Here is a 21,787-nt window from a genome sequence, read left to right as displayed (position 1 = left end):
GAAACAGTTTTTCTTTGCTTGATCTTACCTCTGATTTGTCTTCTCCTCCTGGTGTCATCGGCTCTCTTGAAGGTTACAACTGGCCAACAAAGGATAGAACATGCAAGCAAAATCAGCAAGCAGGTAGGGTTTAAGTGAGGTAACATCAACAGAATTAGCAACTAATTAGGAACTAGCAGATAGCTTAACAAGTTCATAACGATAAAAAAACAAAAATTTATATACATAGCGTGCCGCAGGAGAAATCTACCAAGCTTCAGGGAATAGTTTGCTAAATGATTTACAATTTTTTAAAATTTACGTCAACATGGATCGGATTTCGGAAAGACTAAAAAGGTACATTCATTTCAAGAATAGTTCCCTAGTACAACATTAATAATTAATGTTTAATTAAGCAGTCTTTGTAGCCTTCAACAGCTCAGTCGGTATCGAAGATCTTTGGTTATAAAAATCCTGGGTTCGAATCCCATCTGGATTGCAACATCTTTATAACGGTTTCACATCCCGCAAAACAGTTTCTTCATGATTATAAAGTAAAGATAACTATTTTCAGTGCGTTTTAAGCAGTACTCCATTGAGTGCTATTAGGTTGATCGTGTATGTATTTTGCATTTTCATTACAAAACGTGCCGCATAAGTTATAAAACGTAGAGTGCACCCTACATCCATTTTGTTTACGGATTTTGTAAGAGCTGCAGTTGTGAAACAGCGGTGGAAATTTCAAGACTACGTTGTTCCTAATCAGACGTTCGTGATGAATAATCGAGTATGTGGGAATTTTGATCATTTGCCAAATATTTGAGGACGTGGCACATTCCAAGTAGTATTCAAACATTTTGAACTAATATCTGATATTCGTTTCTTAATATAATTCATTTTCTTATTCGCAAAATGAATGCTTAATCCGCTAATAAAATTTGTAGTGTAATATCTCCATAATAGTTAGACATCGTATACCTATGCCGCTATAGACTTTTGTCACTATAGGAATCAAATCAGAAGTATGGCAAATTGCCCCTGGAGCACCCTATATACACTTTTACAAATGCAGTATATATACTATATTATAAAATTATATGGACACCTGATTGATTGACAAAACATTTATTTTCATAAAACTGAAAGATAGACAGCCGTCATCTGACCCCAATTACAGAAGTCCCTCTTCCGAAAGTACCGTCTACAAATATAAATAAACGCACAAATATTCTGATTCATGTCTCTACCGATACGGAAGTTGCATACCTTAATAAATTGGATATTGGTCTCGCCTTTAACTGACATTCAAATCTGGTCTATAGGATTCATATCAGACTATGTAATAACTATTATAATCTTTGCACTTCCATTTTCTGAAACAAACTACTTCTTACAGTACATTTCAACATGAAATACAGCTTGATGTGATATTAACATTTAGCTGAATCGTATGACCAGAATCACTACAGCGTAAGACACACAAAATTATCCTGGAGTATTAATATGCGGTTTCGTGTCCATTTTTCCGAAATCTGTCACAAGGAATCATAGCCTAAAACATAAGAATCATACACACATCATAACATGTGTTATGGTGCATCCCTTGTTATGCTATATGACTAGTTGCCAGTAAAATATTAAAAATTCCTTAAAATTGGTGCCCAAATAATTTTTGCAACACAGCATATATATATATATATAAACTGTGTGTGTGTGTGTATGTCCGGGCAGAGGAAAAGCATGAGAAAATAAATCATAAATATTTAAAAAAAGCATTATTTAGTTTCCAAACTTAAAATTGAATCAGAAATTTCAGAACTCAGTACTGCAAAATAATGTCCAGTTAATAGATTTTTAGTAGTTCAATCTCGTGTTAAACTATTCGTGCAAAATATTCTCTAACTTAACTGAACTTATTTACACTAAAGTATTATTATTCAAATCCTATTTAAAATGATATGCTATATATCTCAGATTCTAAGATGTCAACGTGTTAATTCGATATAAGGAAGTAGACTACAAATAGATTTATTTATTTATATATGTAACGAATTATCATCAGCAGTTTGTTTATCTATCTTTACTATAGATTTCATCAAATATTTTATTTTAGAAAATAAAAATATGTAATCTGATTGGACAACACAATCAAAGGAAATTAAGCCTCTTTGAAGCGTGTGCCCACAAAGAACGAATTATAAAATTACTTAAACACTAACTTAAAATTATAGCGGAAACAAAACACATAAGTTTAAGTGTTTATCCATATAGAGCTCTCTATTAGTCTTGTCATTTAAATATTTTAATCGTTAATCAGCATGCCTTTGTTTAGTTTTAATTAACAAAGTGTAATTATTAAGCCCACAGAAAGAAATAAACACGTAATTACTTAAAAATCTAACTCGTAATTACTAAAATATTGATTTTTGCTATCTCATACATATGAAGAATCAATGAAACTACATTCCATTAATAATTTTTTATAGTATTTTAAAAATATATAAAAAATCCTTGTCTATTTGATATTATTTTTAATTTCAGTTACCACAGTTTTTTTTATTTTCATTATGGGATAACAGGTGGCGCTGCTTTATGTTCGCTAAAGACTCCTTCGTAAGAATAGCAAAAACGCACTTAGCTTTTCAATTGTTTCCTAGTCTTTTATCTCTAAAGAAATAACGAATTCGATTTTAGTTTCTAGGTTTTTTTTTTTTTTGCTTTTTTTTTTCAATGGTTTTTCTTGAATTTCTATTTCACTCGCAGTATAAAGTCTATACAAACCTAAATCTTGGACTGAACCATTAAAGAGAAAACGGAAGAGATTTACGAGTTACAAAGATCGAACCACACCATCCGCGCTGTGGCTAAGCTATCTGATTACGTCAAGAAAAGAAACAAAGTTTTTTTTTGTCGCCAACAAAAAATAGAGAAAGAATAAAATAAAACGAGGGTAAAAAAAAGCAGTAAGACTATTAACAACATATAGGATAGAAAAACTTTATTTTTCCAGCTACGAAAGAAAGTTTCTTACCCTTCTCGCTAGATGTCATTACGTGTATCCGCCACGAAAAATAAACAAGGAAATGTAAAAGGATGTGCGCTTGAATGAAGGGAAAAAATGGAAAGAAACGATTAATTTGTTTGTCCTAGATACGTAATGGAAACATGTGCAAGCGTCCTACTCAGCGTTCGTTTAGAGCACCGCAGGATTATAAATTAAAAGATGTTTGTTTTCTGATCGACAAGATTTACTGATACTTTCTTTGAAATCTTAGATGAAAAACATTTGCTTCTGATTCAGGAAACGGAGGTTATTTTAGAAACAGAAAAATAAAGACAAAAATCAAATATGTAAAATAACGACAAGACAGCATACTAACGAAAGTGTACAATTTGTACTGACGAGCATAACGACACGACAGCATACTAACGAAAGTGTACAATTTGTACTGACGAGCATAACGACACGACAGCATACTAACGAACACGTATATAATATAATATAATATATATAATATGTAATATTTTAGAAGCAGAAAAATAAAGAGAAAAATTAAATATGTATATGTAAAATAACGACAAGACAGCATACTAACGAAAGTGTGCAATTTGTACTGACGAGCATAACGACACGACAGGATACTAACGAATACGTATATAATATAATATATATAATTTAATTTGCATTTGTACTAACGTGCACATGCACTAACATGCCAGTACTGATTCATATGAATTGCATTATAAGTTTAATCGTTTATTAATTATTAAGGTGTATAAAATAATTTGATCAAAAAACTAAATAAAAAAATGATAAAACTTGACATTGTTTTTTATAAATAACTTTTATAAGTTTATTCACCTATTCTTTATTAAAATACTTAAAATTATCTTAATTTGTTTTAAAAACTAGCGAAAAATAGTAGAGTAAAATAGTAATAAACATTCAGTATAGTAATATATAATGGTATTTCAGAATAACGGGAATTTATATAAAATTTATTCATTTAATAATTATTAAGACGTGTAAAATTAATTTAATTAAAAATCTGAAGAAAACCCTATTTATTAAAAAAATACTATTATAATAAATATGGTTTAAAACTTAAATACTGTATTTCATAATTTTGCCAAGCAATTTTTAATTTCTTGCAGTTAGAGGGCAGCACTGTTCGTTAACAAATTTCTCAACAATTAGAGCAGGCATTAGAAATGTTTGTCAGTTAAATATATCACAAAGCAATCACTAATTATATAATCAATTAATATACCAACCTGTACATCCTTTTAAAGTTGGACTTCCATTCGATTGTGGGGAGACATGATAGGTGGGTTTATTCACAGTGGACTGATTTACTGGACCTTCAAAGCTATGACAAGACAAACAAGGGATGTGTTTTGTTTGGTTTTCATGCTAAGCAATGCTTGACATTATTGAAGTACATCACGTTCAGCCTCGAGTATGAAGAAAAACACATTTTCTGCACCTTTAGCTATTTGTTCTTCAGTCATTTTAAGACACTTAGGAATTGTTTAGAATTTAGAAAAAACGGAGAAGATTAAAACAATCCCTAGGTCATATTTTATCGAGATATCATTTTTAGTTCGAGTATCGAATTCCTGCTGCTTCAACAATTACTTTGTCTTCCAACGCGGCTACGCAAAATACAATCCTTCCCTTGAACAATTACTTTTTGTGTATTTTCAACAATAGAAAAAAGGCAAGTAGAACGCCCTGCATTTTATCAAACACGCTCGCGATAAACGAAGTGATATCTTTTCTATTTTCCATTTCCAGTTTAGAACTGCATATTGATAAATGGAATTCAAATGCAATAGCTCTTCTGGGAAAAACAGAAATAGCGCACAAATATTTTTAAACAATCTACCCGGAAACTTTTTATTTTATTTTTATTTTTTTTTATCAAAAACTAACTTTTGATTAAGGTGTATTTGATAGCTCGGGTAAGTGAAAAGGTGTTTTTGCTCAGTTAAATATGTTGATTACTACATGGTCTTTCTTTCCTCGTATATTTCTTTTTTATATAAAATAATTTACAGAGTATGTTATAGAATGCAAATATAAGAAATATTTTTATATTTTTGATTTAACATTCCTTTTATATTTTTGATTTAATATTCCACATGTAATTTATACACCAATATTTTAATTATATAAGAATAATCTAAATTGAAACACTATAAACTTTGTGATTAAATATTAATGCTTATACATTCTTTATTTCTATCTATGATTTGTTATAAAGTGAAGAAATGTATGTAAGATTTTGTAAGAAAAGAGTACTTAAATGTATGCAAATTTAATTTTCATTTTGAATTGAAATAAAATTTAAAATGAATCGCTGAGTATCAGGAGGATAGAGGATACTAATACTGACCCGTGATTTTATATTAAGGAATCATATAATGTTGATACAACACTAGGTAAACTTCGGAAGAGCATTGTTTTAATTATAAGAAACTTCTTTTTGCTGGAGAAAAGAAGTTTGTGATGTCATTACATAAAATCTCTGATCAGACCTATTACAGTTCGCATTTAATACGTAGATTTTTATAAACAAAATCGAATGCATTTATGTGGATATGAGAATTATAAAAATCAGTTCTTTAGTTTGTTGATTTTTATCTAGTAGGATATAGTGGTTTTAACTGATGTCTATAAGATAGTTTATAAATTCAGGAGCGTCTCATAGACTCGATATCTACTGTGCCCCCCCCCCTCCAAGCATGCAAAGCGCATAAACCGCTGTGGCGAATTTTTTAATGTCACCTCTATGAACGGAAGGCTGTAAACCTATCATAAATTAATATCATAGTGAGCGAAGAGTTATATAATCCAAAAATTCTGCTGAATGACCGATCTTGTAGTTTTCAAGCCACTTCAGGCCTCCCGTAAGCAAGATGGGAGTCACTCATCGAATGACGAAGATCAAACCACTTGAAGCCATTCGGAGAGAGAGAAACTCTATCTGTTCGGAGCACTAAGTCGGAGAGAATTAAACTATCCTTTAATTACTCAAATTACTTTTATGAGAAGTCACGCTACTTGGCAGTAAGAGATCATTGAGCCCAATGTACAAAGGAAGATGAGACCGAAGGTTATTCACATCCTCGAATAGGAGAATTCTGTTGCTTCAAACCAGACTTGCAGATGAAATATGATGTAAAAAGAATACGTCCCAGCCATATGCCGGTCCCGATCCCGGATAAAATTGGAAGGGGAGGGGGGATGGTGAACTACCCTGTAAAATTCTCACCAGGAATACTTTGTGGGCAATGCCTACAAAGTCACCTACGGTCGGAAACGACTGAAAGGGAAAACTAGTACCAAAGGGATGTTGATAACAGAATTGATGTACAAATGTTTATAAGTAATATTCGCAATGCTGAATAAGTTACTATTATTTGTTTGTAAAAAAGCGAGATTTATGTTGCGAAGCGAATGCATAAGCCAAACATTAACGCATGGAACGTGAGAAAGAAATTTGTATTGAGTTATTTTTAGCCTGTGTGTGTGTGTGTGTGTGTGTGTGTGTGTGTGTGTGTGTGTGTGTGTGTGTGTGTGTGTGTGTGTGTGTGTGTGTGTGTGTGTGTGTGTGTGTGTGTGTGTGTGTAACGGTTGATTATTAAGATATGGCTTAAATGCTGATAGATGTGTTGCGTACGAAGTTATTTTGCATCTTTGATTTGAGAGGATAACCTCGAAGAAAAAAGAAAGGTTTACCTCAGTTCATAGATGTAATGCTCAAGTTTAGTTAGATTGCATTGTGGGGAATGGATGATAATACAATAAGTGCTTTATAATCCGTTATGCAATTTTATTTGTTTATATCCGAGAGGATCATTCAAACTGATTTATGGTATTTTATAACTAAGTCAATAACTTTTCTAAAACCACCGACGCATAATTATTATAATAGAGTTTATTATTATGATCTAGCTCTAGTGTGGTTTTACGTGTGTCGATATTAAAATTCACGTTCATTCAAGGATAATTACAAAGTTTATTAATTAGGAGTTGTGGTTTATCGGAAAATGCTTCAACTAACAGTAGCAAGTATTTTCCCAGGCAACTTTATTAATCCGAAAAGAACAAAGATTGCCAATTACTTGTGAGCCGCTTATAATTGACTCAATTATCCTTTTCGCGCCTTCTCATTTTCTCTTTCTCCCTCTTAATTTCTAAGATATTTTCAAGTTCTGTTTAATTCCTCATACACAGCATACCGGTGTTGAAAAGAAATATTTAACAATCAAACAAAAAAAAAATCAAAAACTGTTAGAATCGTAGCACAAAATACCTCACTAATCACTTCGACACGCTTGTGGTTTGACACTAGAAGAGACTCCAACTGTCGCCTCTTGATTTTCTAATTTACAGGCTTAAGCACTTGAAACACGCCAAGCATCTCGTTCATTTAGCAATATTAAGCCAAGTTTCCTAAATGTAAGGAGCTCATCCCAAAGACTAAATAACATTAGTTCGTATTTATCAACGGTGCACTGCCTCTAACGTTCCTAATCGTAGCCAGATTTGCTGCACTGCATGCTGGGCTTCATTGCTCTTGTAACGGATATCTTTGAAATGCGACTCCTCGCGCACGAAAATGCCCTCCGGGGACTTTTGAAGGCTACGTGTGTGTGTGCGTGTAATGGTGTACCAGCATTCGGTGCTTCTCTTCCCATCTGCCAGCAAAGAGAAACCAGATGGCAGAAGGAAAATATGAAGCAGAAGGAAGAGGTTGATTAATATCGGAAAAGCAAATGTAATGTAGACATATTTACTGTAAATTAGATTAAACTAGGAGTGGGTCCGACAGGGAAGATCCGTAAGTAACTGACAAGACTTTACCGAAAGTGGATAACAGTAGCTTTATAGAAATATAATGACGCTGAGAGCTCTGGAATTAAATTCAAAGACCAGAGAAGGAAGATCAGAGAAAATATTCTCTGATTGGTACATTGAATAAACTTAGTTGCTGGTTGGATACGATCTGTCAATGGCATTTTAAAGTGACACTGGAATGCATTGATCAATCTTTCAATACCAGGTCTTTACAGACTACGAAAAAAAATTCCTTCATATCGATTTGCCTTTCTATACATATACGTAACGAATTTAAGATAAATGCTAGTAATGAGATATACACTTCTTCTTCACGCATTAGATGTGATATCTGTTGCGACCAAAACTTCGTTTTCTTTAATGGTATCTTTTAGTCTTTTTCTAGGTCTTCCTGCTCTTCTCTTGTTGTTTGGTTTCCAACTATAGACTTGTTTTATTACTCAATCTTCACTTCTTCTCTCCACATGTTCAATCCATTTTATTCTTCGGGTTGATACCCAATTGTTTATTGCTTGTATTTCACATTGTTTATTATATCTGTATTTTTTATTTTATCTAGCCCTACTTTTATTTACTATTTTTTTTAATATATTCCTTTCACCCGTGTTTAACATTTGTCTTGTTTTCCTAGTGTCTGGTCTTGTTTCTGAATGTCATAATAGGCCTGATTACTGCTTTATAAACTATAGAAAAAAAAATCTGGTTTTAGTCTCTACGCTAAGATGTTTATTTTTCCATATTGTTTCGTTCAAGCATCCTGATATTCATGCAGCTTTTGCAACATGTTCTCTGACTTCTAGACGTGACCTTCCTTCCCACTTCAGTTGATACCTAAATAGTAATTTGTTATTTGTTCAATATTAGTACCTTCCAATTCTAATTTGCATCTTTGTGGTTTGCGTCTAATTGCAACATTTACACAGGGGGTCTCAAAAGGTTATGATCATCATACTACACTTTATTGATTTTATGTGATCCGCCATTGTTTTCACTTTATTTTTTAAATGTAAATTTTCGGATAGGTTATTTAGATCATTAAACAATTCCTATGAAAAAATCGGAATGTGGTCGTAAACTTACAGTGCACACGAAGAGGCAAACCAACCTATGAACACACCGTATATAAGATATACTATTTATAATGGCACTGCCACCATCAGTTGTCAATATGGATGACCAGAATGAATGAATAGGCCTATTCCAGTAATATTGGTCGAAACCGAACGAAGAAATTTAGGATCATGCTGATCTCCTGAGTGAGTGAAAGGTATCTTCGCACTACGCCATACTGTTGAAGTCATAGAATGAATACAACGATATATTTTGTGAAGATACCATGCATGACTTCTCTTTTGTTTAGGCAAGCCTCTTATACGCATGCGCGTCTGCACCCAATTACATATAGGTGAATATTAACATTGTTGTATTACATAGGTACTTTTTAAATCACCGTATTTAACGGTGTGTTTGCATTAAAATACATTTCAGCTTAAGATAAATTATCATTTTTTAAAAATTTCGACCTTCTTAATGTATTGCTTAATTTTCCATTCTGCTCCCTAATATTTCTTTGCTATTTCTACTTACGTCGAAACAACCCAACCGCCAGCAGTAAACTGCAAAAAACACGCTGTGTTCGATTTATTTATTTTTTATTTTTCGCTGTTCGTTTACCCATTCGAAGCTTCTCCGAAAATGAAAAAGTGATATTGAAAGCCATACGAGATAAAAAGCAGCCCACTGCCGTCTCTTCCATCCCAAAGTGTCATAATTCCCGTTTGTCTCCAAAGCGAACGAAGACCAACCCTAGCGTTAACATTCTTCCGTAAGTCGATTTTTATGTTCCACCCCTGTGCCTTCCACAGCAGAACACACGAATCACTATCTTAATATTGATCAATGCAGTCAATCTACTTGCAAGAAGATTACATGGTGGAATTCAAATTGAGAATCGATGCTTTCCATTCTAAAAGCTTTAGAAATTAATCCTCTATCTTAGGGACATCGTAAAAGCAAAGATGTATGTCAGTAGATGACAGTTTAAAAATGTTACGGCTTCCATCAAGCTACTGTTCCCTATATATGTATATTAAATTACCATATACCTCTTTAAGGGTACATACTAGACACGTGGCGTGGGAGGGGGGGGAGAACATCGAAAGATTGATGACATTTGTCTGACCCATATCTCAAAGAAGCAAGCTCTCTCTCTCTCTCCTTTTATATATTGAAATATAGTTATCGCAAGTTCATATTACTGCATGTACGTGTTTGTGGCATCGATTAAAATATATCGGGTTGATTCAACTCAGTACGTACAGAATTGTAGACTGCCATTTAACAACATCGCTTGATATATTTTTTCTTAAACTCTTCTAATTTTTCTCATACGATTTGTTCACATAACTTTTATCGTATCATGCTTGGAACACCATACACCAAAGCAATGAGAAACTTTATGTATTTTCTCCCTAGTTAAATTATGATTAAAGCACATATTGATTGATGAACCTGTCGCGTATTAATAATCACATTATTATGATAATCACGAATCACCAGAGCGCGACACAGAACAATCAGGGCGAAGTTTTGAGAAGGGAAAAAAAAAAAAAAAACTGGTCTTCTCATGCTTTGCTAATAGTTTCAAAAGAAATCCGATATTCTAAGTTATTTGACTCAATTTCGAGTTCAGAAGACAAAAATTCTTCCGTTATATATTCATTAGGCAATTCTTAAAATGGGATAAATAATCTTAAGTTGAAATCATTATACATCACATTTATAATATAAAATTACACACGCAATATTTAGAATTCCTTTAAATACTTACTGCAGTGCGGTTATAGAAATAATTCGAGTTATATTTAGATCACGTCAAATTGTCTTTTTAATTTTATTAACTATAAAATGAAACCAAATTAATCTTGTTAACGAGGCATAAACTGTGATGTACTTCTGGCATAATAACGAGACACAAATCTTGATATAATTCTTGCACATCATGCACAAATTTACAACATGCATGTTAATTATTTATTTATAAACGCAATTATTAATTATAAAAATCAACATACAATCATGTTTTAAATAATAACAAAATGCCAATTATATTATGTTAAAGAAATAAATTTAATATTATTTATTTAAAAATAAAATATCTTAATGCACCTTTTTATTAATATTATAGCTATCAACTTTAAATGAATTAATGCAAAATCATTTTAAAATTTAAAAAAATTGCAAAATAAAGAAGGTGGCAATTATACATAAAAATGTGAAAGTGCAGATATTCATTAGGGTAAAGAGTAATGAGTCATTTAAAACAGTTAGGATAATAATAACAAATTTTTTTTAATTCATGCATATAATTATCATTCATAAGACAGCAGTGAGCGAGACCAAATGCATGCATTTTCAATGAATAACATGGGAAAATAGGATATAATATATAATATAATTATCATTCATAAAACAGCAATGAGCGAGACCAAATGCATGCATTTTAAATAAGTAACATGGGAAAATAGGATATAATAATATTTCTATATGCTTATAATAATAATAACACCCTGAATGTTGCATGTTCTTCAGAAATTATAAACATAAGCTATATTCATCTCAAAGGTGTGTTTATCGCAAAATAGTTACTAATATTTATTTCGTTTTAAGAACGATTTTTATAACAGAAATTTAGAAGAATATTAAATATCCGAAATTTTATTATATCCAAAGAAGAACAGAAGTAATAAAAATATCAAAATAAACTTACTTTTGTCTTTCTTCTCTATTCGGCTTGGTTGAGGCTGTGGAATTGGGAAAATATTCAGGTTATACTTACCACATAAATTTCAAGGCATTACTGTTTGCCGAAATAAAATTGTCTTAAAACTAGAGTACATGAAATGCATTTCTAGATCACAAATTTAAAGTGATGCAGATATAAATGCATTTGTATTTAATAAAAATTAAGTATGACATGCGACTCTCGTATGTAAGGTTAATTTGAAAACGAGTGAAACTTGAAGACAGCAGTAACTCCTTAAAATATTCCTCAAGGTAATCTTCGCCGGTAAGACAGAGTAATTCAATACTACACTTCCTCGGAGATAATTAAAGCAACTTAATCCTTACACATACACATATGCAAGTTACTTTACATTTCCGTCCGTGGAGTTATTATAGCACAAGAAATTTTCGATCTAACGTTATCCCATGTAGGTATTAGAGTATTATAAATGAGATTAGGCGTAGAATATGGTTACAATGCTTTCATGTATTCCTAAGCATCATAAAACTCTCAAGGGATTTTAATACTGTGAATTAGAAGTGTGTGTGGGTGGGTGGGTGGAAATTGAGTCAATTAGGCTTCGACTGATTCGCAATACAGGTTTCTGTAAATCAAATATGGAGGACCTTTAATGGTGTTCAACATGTAAATAAACTTCACAGTAGCTTATTAAACTGATAAAATTATTTAATGCACAATGAATTCTTCGCAAAGTATAATGAAATAAATTTATTGTACGGTAATGTTCTTTCTTAGCTCGTGTCTACTGATCTACAGTTCGTGACTGCTGTTTTTTTTTTATCCCTGCATATAAAACGCAATAGTTTACTCCTCAGTAATATTTTAATCGTTATTATAAATTATATGGATAAATGATTTTATCCGCAAAAAATAAGTATTTTGAAGCAGAATAAATCAATTAATTTGATATAAAATATATTTTGGTGTTGTACACAATTTCAAAGTTATTAAAGAAAAATCTTAAAAACTTCAGAAAATTTTTAAAGTTTATTGTCATATATAAATATTTAAATACTTTTAATGAATAACATTTAAAAATTCTGAATGTTTTATTTTGTTTTATTTTATTTTATTCATTTCTAGCAAGTGCAGATGAATTTACTTTATTTTTCAGGTAGATAAAATATATTCAGTGGCTCTTGTTGTCCAAAGTAACAAAACTATTAACCCAAAAGCAGGGAAAAAACTCATATAAAGAACTTAAATAAAAGCGAAAATGTATATTAAAATTTAAAAGCGAAACATATCTGCATAATAACTGGGCATACAGCAGGTAGTGCACTGAACTTCTCTGATTTTGTCAAACCTTTTTGATGACATTTATTCACTGAGGAATATCGATTGTTCAACAGTTTCGGCAATGATATATACCAGGGGTCGACAAAATGCGGCTCGCGAGCCACATGCGGCTCTTTGGGTACGTACGTGTGGCTCTGAAGTAAAATTAAAAATAAAAATAAAACTATCATAATTTCATTTATAAAATTTTTTAATTTTATAAAACGGAGAAATAACAAACGGAGAAAATATTTCTCCGTTTGTTATTTTTGTGTGATTTTTTCTTCATTTAATAAACATATAATTAATATTATAACTTGCTATATATTACTATAAATTTACTATAATATTACATTCAATTTTCCTTATTTGTAAAAATATATTTATGGCTCTCGAATAATTTTTAAATAGTTGTGAGGGACAGGTTTGGCTCTTTCGTCTCAAAAGTTTGCCGACCCCTGATATATACCATCATAAACATCGTGTTTCAATGCACTCGTATCAGCTCCTCTCGGAACTTTTTCACTGGTAAAATTCAGAGGCTTCTACTGGCAGAAGCGGGAAATAACATACTAAAGTGCAGGAAGTGTTGGGTTTGTTTCATCGAAGAAAAGTAATCAGAGAGAGAGAGAGAGAGAAATTACATTTCAGCACACCCTGGACAAACACTTTTCATATAATTCTTATTAGGTTTTAGCCTGGACCTATTCACTTCTGGACGAAGATCTTCCTCAATGTTCTCCATTCCATTCTTTTTTTCAGTTTTTCTCATCCATTGCATTCCAGTAATCCTGAAAATTTCATCTTACCATCTCTTACTCAGTCTTCTATGTACTGCCATCATTAATCTCCATTCCGTCAATAATTTAGGCCATCTTGCAATGCATCGTGCCCATCTCTATTTCGAATGCACAACGTAATGATCTAGGTTACGATGGAAGAAATAAACCCAATCTTCCCCATTAGAGGAGAAGGCATTCCTCAGTAATGAGAGAGAGAGAAAACAGAGGCTGAATACAATAAAATGCAACGCGATAGGTTAACTTATGTTGAGGATCCTAAATAAGATTCGAATTTGGTCTTTTGGAAAGAACAAATCAGCAATCACAGTTAGCAGATTCCTACTTTATATTATTCACACAGGACAATGGTTTTAAAGCCTTTTGCGGGTAGAATATATATATATATATATATATATATATAAGTCTCATTTTCTTTCCGACTGTGCAACGGAGACCATGAACTCCCCCCCCCCATCAAAGAACGATTCCAATGGAATGACGAAAAAGTCGTGATATAGTGTGACAACGTAAAAGTATAAATGCTTAAACGATGCAATTTTCAATTGAATTTGATAGCTTCCCAATGCTTTAGATCAATTACTTAAAACTATGGCTCTGAACCGCATATTTTTATGCTCTTCAGCTAAAGTACAACGATTTTTATTATTAATTAATCAATTTAATATTCAATTTCATGTAGTTTGTTCCTACAAAAAATAGTTTTAATAAAGAAACAGAGCATTGTTTTTTGCGTATTTCAAGCTGCTTAACTTAGTAACGTAAGTAAAAAAATATGGTTCGCATACTCTTTTGCTGCATATCACAAGGAGCCTGCTTCAAAATTTTGCATTGAGATATATCACTCCCATTGTCGGTCATCACTAGGCGAATTTTAGTTCTCGTTTTTTATATCCTAAACTGTCTTCTTCCCGGTCTTGTAGGTGGTTACAATAGATTTCACTGTCAAATATTCATTCTTCCTCAATAATCCCAAGCTTTTGTTGGTAAATGAAAATCGGTCACTCTCTGACAATGCGTTCTCGAGTGTCAACATCTGATATAACATCAAAGACGATAAGATATTGTAAATAAAAGTACCAAATGGATTTAAAAAAGGCAAACTAATAGTGATAAAAAGGAGGTAGAAAAATATCAATCTGCAACTTGGATTAACAATAATAATAATAATAATAATTAATAAATAAATAAACGAATATTGAACTCTCTCCGTAGTAGTTTATTTTTTTATATATATACGCCGAAATCCTAGTTCGTACGAACTTGTATGAAGACTCATGTGGTTAAATTATTTTATTAGATGAATTTTCGGACTTGAAAATAGAAACTAGATTATTATTATTATTATTATTATTATTATTATTATTATTATTATTATTATTATTATTATTATTATCAACATCATCATATACCTCACTGATTTATCTTAGCCGTCAGTAACCACCTATCTACTCATGGATAATATCTCTCTAAGGAAGTTGGTTGAACAATCTCAATGTATGACACACTTTGATAGAGTAAAATTCAACATCAAGCTCTAACAAGATAAGACGCCATCTTCATATCAAATATTTTAAATTTTAAAGAAACATCTCATGATTTTGTTGAAAGTTAACTCATGAAAATTCTATCCTAGTTTTAACTAAACAATTAATTACGAATTTTAATCGAAAATATTATATTACTAATTTTTATATAAATTAAGTTAAAAAAATTGAATATATTAGTGCTATCATTAAAAATAATTAAAGCCTGATAATTAAATAGCATAGCCGACATAGATCAGTTGGTTTCGACAGAGCAATTTGGTTGGAAAAATTTGGATTCGAATTCCGTCTATGACTCGAAGAACATTCATCGGGGATTTTCAATCAAAGGTAAGTTAGCTGGTCTCATACTGTGATGGACGATTTTTTTTTCTCGCCCGAGAACTTGGATTTTTTATCAAACAGACAAACCGGTCCCGTGAACACATATGTACAGATAGAACACTATTGGACAAGGAAGTAACGTGAAACCAAATTGTTCTATAATAATTCCCCAGTAAAGTAGCATTGCTACCTCCCCAACCACTAGATTGAGGGAAAACACGCTCAATCAATTGGTTATAATGAATTTCTGTATATAATTTTTTCTTCAATAGAGAGATGCCGGGCTTAATACTTAACCCCTTTTCGTTAGTTGAACAAGTTTGGTAAAGTTTTATAGTCAAACCTCCCATGATGCATCTTTTCAAGATTGTTCAGTTGTTCTTTGTTATTATATGATACAAGACCGAATGATTGCAATACATTCTCGAAGATACTTCTTAATATATTGAAGAAAGAGCAAAGTAAATACTAGATTCTTACATCAATGCAAATAAGTATCACTTCTATTTCATAAGCCAGTGAGACCATCTACTAGAAGCCTGATGCGAGAAAAAATAAATAAATAACACTAAGCTTAGAAAAGCAAACTTCTGTTTACAAGGTTAAAAAATGGAGAGATTTCGAATTTGATTTAGTGAGAACTTTGGACTTTTTTTTTTCTGTTAAGACGTCAAAAGCACTTAATCAAAGGTTTCTAAAAATGCACTGCGGAGATCTGTAATGGTACTGGAGGTGGAGTTCAATTTCCTTCAGGCCTAACGACTTCCTCCTGTTGTCGCCTAAAGACTAAGTTACCGGAAGGTAATGGCAGCATAAGAGTCATGTAGTGGAACAGAACAAAAGTTCCCTCATCCGTAAGCTATACACCCCAGCAGGTTTTGGGCTCAGAATTTTTCGCAAAGAGAAAGAGGTTTCAAAAATTCTCAAATCCCTTCCCCCCTTGTCTCTCCCCGTTGTCATATATTCGCTCGAGGCAACTTCTTTATGTGACAGTGGAGATGCGAAGCTTCCTGTCTTTATGGCCAGAATCAACGCTCACGGGCAAATTCGGCGTATGTGTAGGAAGAGGCCGACGAGCGTGACCTGCTTCAGTCGGAGGTCTTAACAGAGAGAGAATCCACTTGACCGGAAACAGTTGCCTTGCTAATGTACGGCCCACTGCTCTGTTCCGTTGGGTTTTTCATGCCGACCGCAACTTCAGCGAACTCCTTTGTCTACTGCAAAAGAAGCAAGACGACTTCCAGAACCACACACACACACACACACACACGAGCGCGCGCGCTCGCGCACACAAGCGTTGGTCGAGCGGAAACAGTGCAGTTTTAACAAGGGAGACAGGTAGCTTACGGGCAGAATTCAAATAGTAAGTTGGTTGTTGTTGCGGTGACCACATGCGGACACGAGATGTGAATGTGTGTAGAATTTACGAACGAATATGAAACGTGTACATCCCTCGCTATAAATTGGATTGAACTTTTGGTTGGATTGAACGTTTGGTCATTCTTCCCAACTATATAAGATTAGATTGACATATCTAAACTTTTTTTTTATGTGTATCTTACCCACGAAATGATTTTAATACAATATATACTTATCGTACATTTGATGTCTTAGGTAATCATTAAGCATGAATTCATGCTTAATCACAATGAACAATATGGCGGCTCACTACAAAGTAGTGAGCCACCATATTGTTTTTTAAAAAAAAAGCACTAGTTCGGGCTGTGTGGCATATTGTATAATATTCACAGCAAATTTCAGTTCTCTTTTAGCTTCTTTTTGTACCAAACTAGGACGTTATAAGATACTGAATATGTGCTTCTGCGCAAGCGTCGCTACCACATGGAGAATGCAGTTCAACAAGCACCATCATTTCCGCAAGCTGATCTTGTATACATATATATGTCTGTTTAACAGATAATCGATAATTTAAGGTGTCGTTTTTAGGTCTGGGTTTAATTCAATCAAGAAAAAAAAAAGCATTTGAGGTTGACCATCTCATGGCTCTTATATGAAAAAAAAAATAAATTCACAAGCAAAAACAAACTGAATGGAAAGTCAGGAGAAGCATGTTAGTGACGACATTTCTGAATATTCCTTAAGTACACTTCAGAAGACTACTAAAAAAAAAAAAAAGGAAAGGAAAAACGTTATTAACGAAATATGGAACCTAAATTCTTCACCATCCTCCATACTAATATCTAACAATAATGTTTGAATAATTTCATGTTAATATTTGACACGTAGTTTAGGACTTACATAACTCTATAAACTTTACTTGTGCAAATGAATACACATTTCCTATATCCTGTATGCGTACTGACCTCATTTCCCAGTTCTTAAAAGAACTGGGAAATGGACTGAGTCCTTGACTCTTTATCCCGTCATTTGAATGAAGAAAATCTGTGTGGATGGGGTGTTATTGAGCTAAAAAGCTCTAGTCATGGCTGGGTAACGGCAATAGCTGAGCCTCAGTTAAAACTTCATTGGCTACAGCATTGCCATTTGTTACCTTGGAAGTCTCCTAAAAAGGACTTATCTAAAGGTAACGCCGTCTCTGAAAATTCGGACGATCCCTAGGCCACTCAATCGTGGGCGAAAGGCCATCACAGCGGTGGCTCCACTCAGTGATGGCCTTCCATCCACACACCACCACCGAGCAGAACCGCTCAAATTCCGAAGAAAAGTATTCACCAACAAAGCCCCTCACCGGGCCGTGCCGGAGAACACTTTCCCCGGAGACTCAAATTATTCGCTTAAGGCAAAAACCTTAAGAGAGCGTACTCATATTATTAGCAATAGCCGAGTCTCAGTTCGAACTTCATTGTCTACAGCATTGCCAAAGGACATCATTTATTTCACATTTCTGATAATTTCCTCTCTATCCTTTTTTATAGTCCTTATAAGGACTAGCTTAAAGGGGCGAAGCAAGAATGCTTTTCATCTTCCCCGTTATCTGTAGTGGACAGTGTAGGGATATAAGGATAAGTTGTTATTGACCTATTAAAGCTCTGATCATGGCAGGAGGGTAACAGCAATAGCCAAGCCTCAGCTAGAACTTCATTGGCTGCAGGACAGAAGGAACATGTGGGGGGTGTCAATCACAATAGAATCATCACATCTGGTTTAGCTCATCATTTCTCAACATCAAATCACGTCATAGATTGGAAAAACAGTTCTATGCCTTACATCGAGGATGACTACAGGCACAGAACCTTCAAAGAAGCAGCTGTGGTACTACCGCACAGGCAATAATTTAAATAGAAATCAAGGTACTATTCTTAAAGACATATGGAAGAATTTCATCATTTCTCTCAGTTTAACAGAACTACAATATGCAAAAAACTACACAACACGTGGTTATGCACCGGATTCTGACTGAAGCATTCAAACGCATGCACGCCATCAAACACGAATTATCAAATGTAACGGCCTAGCAGTTACTAAAGTGTATGTTTTACATGTAACTTGATGCATTTGTTTTCACACCAGTACAGCCTTGAAAATGCTAGACTGTGGCTAGTGAAACTTGTTGGCTCTTTGTATTTGTAATCATTAAATCTCATGGTCTTTTAACAATAAAAGTTCTTAGTTTTAATACATTAGACCAAATATGTACAATTTAAATCTACGAATATATTGACAGACTGTTGCGTAAAAAATGGGATATAAAATAAAACAAAAATTAAATGAACGTAAGTGTCCAGTTAACAGTGAAAGATTTAGACAAGTGAATGATCAGCGTGTAGACTTAACAATGGGAGAACACGTGATGATGAAACAAACAATAAGAACATTGTTGAAAAATGAAAGACCAAAGCAGTGAAGAATTGGTCTATGAAATATTAAACAGACAACAGTTACAGAGTCATCAAATGTGGAAAGATAAATTTAAATACCTCTTTAATTTTGACTACATTAACTGGTAAGCACCACATGGCCTTAAAACGCATCCTATAAATGAACATTGACTTACTCTTTAAGACGAAACTCCCTGCTAATTTAACTGTGTTAGTGAAGTTAATAGAGGTCACATAATTCAAATTAACTTAGGTTCTGCATGAGTTGCTGACGCGCAGTGAATAATTGGATAAACACATAGATTATGCCATTATCAGAATTCAGCTGCTCTTGCGTTAAGAATCTACCAGTACGAGATTAATTGGACTTTCTGAAATATCGCATATAAGAATCTTCCTCTGAAATAAGACCGATGAAGATTAAACACAAGGGCAGATATTGTCAGGTATTTAATTAATCCCTTAAGGTACTAAGTTAACATATGATCCGTATTATTATAATTATACTAGTGATATATAGTCTGTCAGAGAATTGGTGACATCAACTAATTTATTATTAGCTCATAGTCTGATAGAGGTGGAGCAATGATACTCAAACTTCATTGCTAATACTACATGTGTGTGTAGATACCAAATTAATAGCTTAATCCCCAAGCACATTATCGCTATTGAAAACACATTACCAGACTCAGACAAGGGAATATTGGCTTGACGAACTGGGAGATGCATGGATAGTGCGTAGACAAATGGATAGCATACCAAATGAACGGCTAAGAAAAAGATAATCTGAAAAGAGAGGCTGATGGAGGAAGGGAGAGAAATGAGAGAGAATGATAAAAACAGAAAGAAAATTAAGTGACAGACATTAAGATACAGACCGAAAGAAAGAAAGAAAATGAATGAAATATTACTAATGCCATGAAAGAAAATCAACTGCATTATCGTTATATTTATTATCTTCGTTGTGACTGCTATTAATTATGATCAAAGAGGGAAAAAAAAACACTCCGCATACCAAGCTAGTTCATGTTTGGAACTTATAATGTCTGCGAGTAAAATCTCGATGCACAACAGAGAGTGTTGTGCACTTATAAAGCAGAGAGTGTTTACAGAGGAGGGGGGTGGGGTGTTTAAATGGGAGTGTTTGCAAAGGTGTCTGTATAAGTAAAATACAAACTAAGCTGAAATCTTTCTTTTACAACCTTTGTAGCAACCAGAGCAAGCCAAAGAAAAATCTCAATACAAAAAGACTTGGTGAAGTAATTTTTTCCCCTTAATAATCAATAGCAATTTGAACTGTACAAGTCCAGAAGAATCTTAGTACAGGAGGACTTTAGCAGAATTTACTGTAGTTTTTTTATTTATTTTATTTATTAATTATTTTTTTATTTTCTTTACTTTTATTTTATTTATTTTTTACTTATTTGTTTATTTTTATCACTAGAGGTCAGGCTAAGAAAAATATTAATTAACAGCGCAGATTTAATTTACCTTTATACAGTGAAGAGCATGTAGTTTGGTTTCCTATACATGTATCTTTCTGATGATGACCTCAATACAGGGGTCGAAACGTCAAGTGTTATTTTATTAATAATAAGTAAAATAATCATTTCAACACGTATGTTTTGTATCCCTAAATTCGTAAATATGAAAACTAATCTGAAATGTCTTGCTAATCGATGTGGATGATGTCGATCTTCCTAAAGGATGATTAAATGGAAATTTCTCCTGGGATAAAGGAGACAACAAATTAAAACTAAATAAAAAATACTAAGTTAGTAAAATACAAGAACAGGTTTATTTTTTTTTATTTATTAAAAAAAAAGGTGGGTTGTTAAATCGATATTTAAAACAGAAAGAGAGGAAATATTCCATTTAGCTGGGGACGGAAATTTAGCTCTGTGTTTCTGCACCTTCTTAGTTATATGGACAATTTAACATCATCGTTTCGATCCTCAAGCGGCATCCCGCTGAGGGTTTGGAAACTCTTCACTAAAGTGAGTTAAAATCCCATTTCCCTCTGCGGGTGATGCAGCTACAATGATGTTCTCTGTAGTTTCCCGAGCAAGTTGCACGGAAGTTTTGCTCCGATTCCGTGAATAATGAATCTTCACTCCTTGTGTGTATCAGGAAGAAGTTCCAAATGAAAGCCTTTCAACAATAAAAAAAAAGGTATGCGAAGTGGCTGGCTATAAAGTGATGGTTTTATTGTTAGCCTGATATACACTGCGCAAGAGTTACGCGTGCTGAAACATGTTCTGACAGGTTACGACTTGCACTTGAAATAGTTGGGTTACTAGAAATTGTTGGTATAGCAGTATACTACTAATAAAAATTGATCTTCGGAACAAAGAATTAATATCAGACGAGAGGGGTTGCAGAAC

The 21,787-nt window shown here is 33.1% G+C and overlaps 1 protein-coding gene across 3 annotated transcripts in view; it reads right to left on the bottom strand.

Annotated features, from left to right (window-relative positions):
* LOC150106743 (hemicentin-2-like) overlaps window positions 1–21,787 on the bottom strand; it is a 487,441-nt gene that overhangs the window by 36,050 nt on the left and 429,604 nt on the right. For 2 of the 3 annotated variants that reach the window (XM_090393310.1, XM_090393308.1), the window contains exons 12-14: window positions 11,616–11,649; window positions 4,255–4,349; window positions 29–79 (exon numbers count right to left, since the gene is read on the bottom strand). The exons of the other annotated variant lie outside the window; for it this stretch is intronic. In XM_090393310.1, the coding sequence (XP_090249436.1) occupies window positions 29–79; window positions 4,255–4,349; window positions 11,616–11,649 (180 nt within the window). The remainder of the gene's footprint in view (window positions 1–28; window positions 80–4,254; window positions 4,350–11,615; window positions 11,650–21,787) is intronic. 3 annotated transcript variants of the gene reach the window in all.

Source organism: Typopeltis vanoorti, chromosome 5, assembly GCF_054136105.1.
Source record: "Typopeltis vanoorti isolate ZY-2024b chromosome 5, IOZ_Tvanoo_1.0, whole genome shotgun sequence".
Lineage (NCBI taxonomy): Eukaryota > Metazoa > Arthropoda > Arachnida > Uropygi > Thelyphonidae > Typopeltis > Typopeltis vanoorti.
Note: the sequence above shows the minus strand (reverse complement) of the source record. Positions and strands in the feature narration are given on the sequence as shown.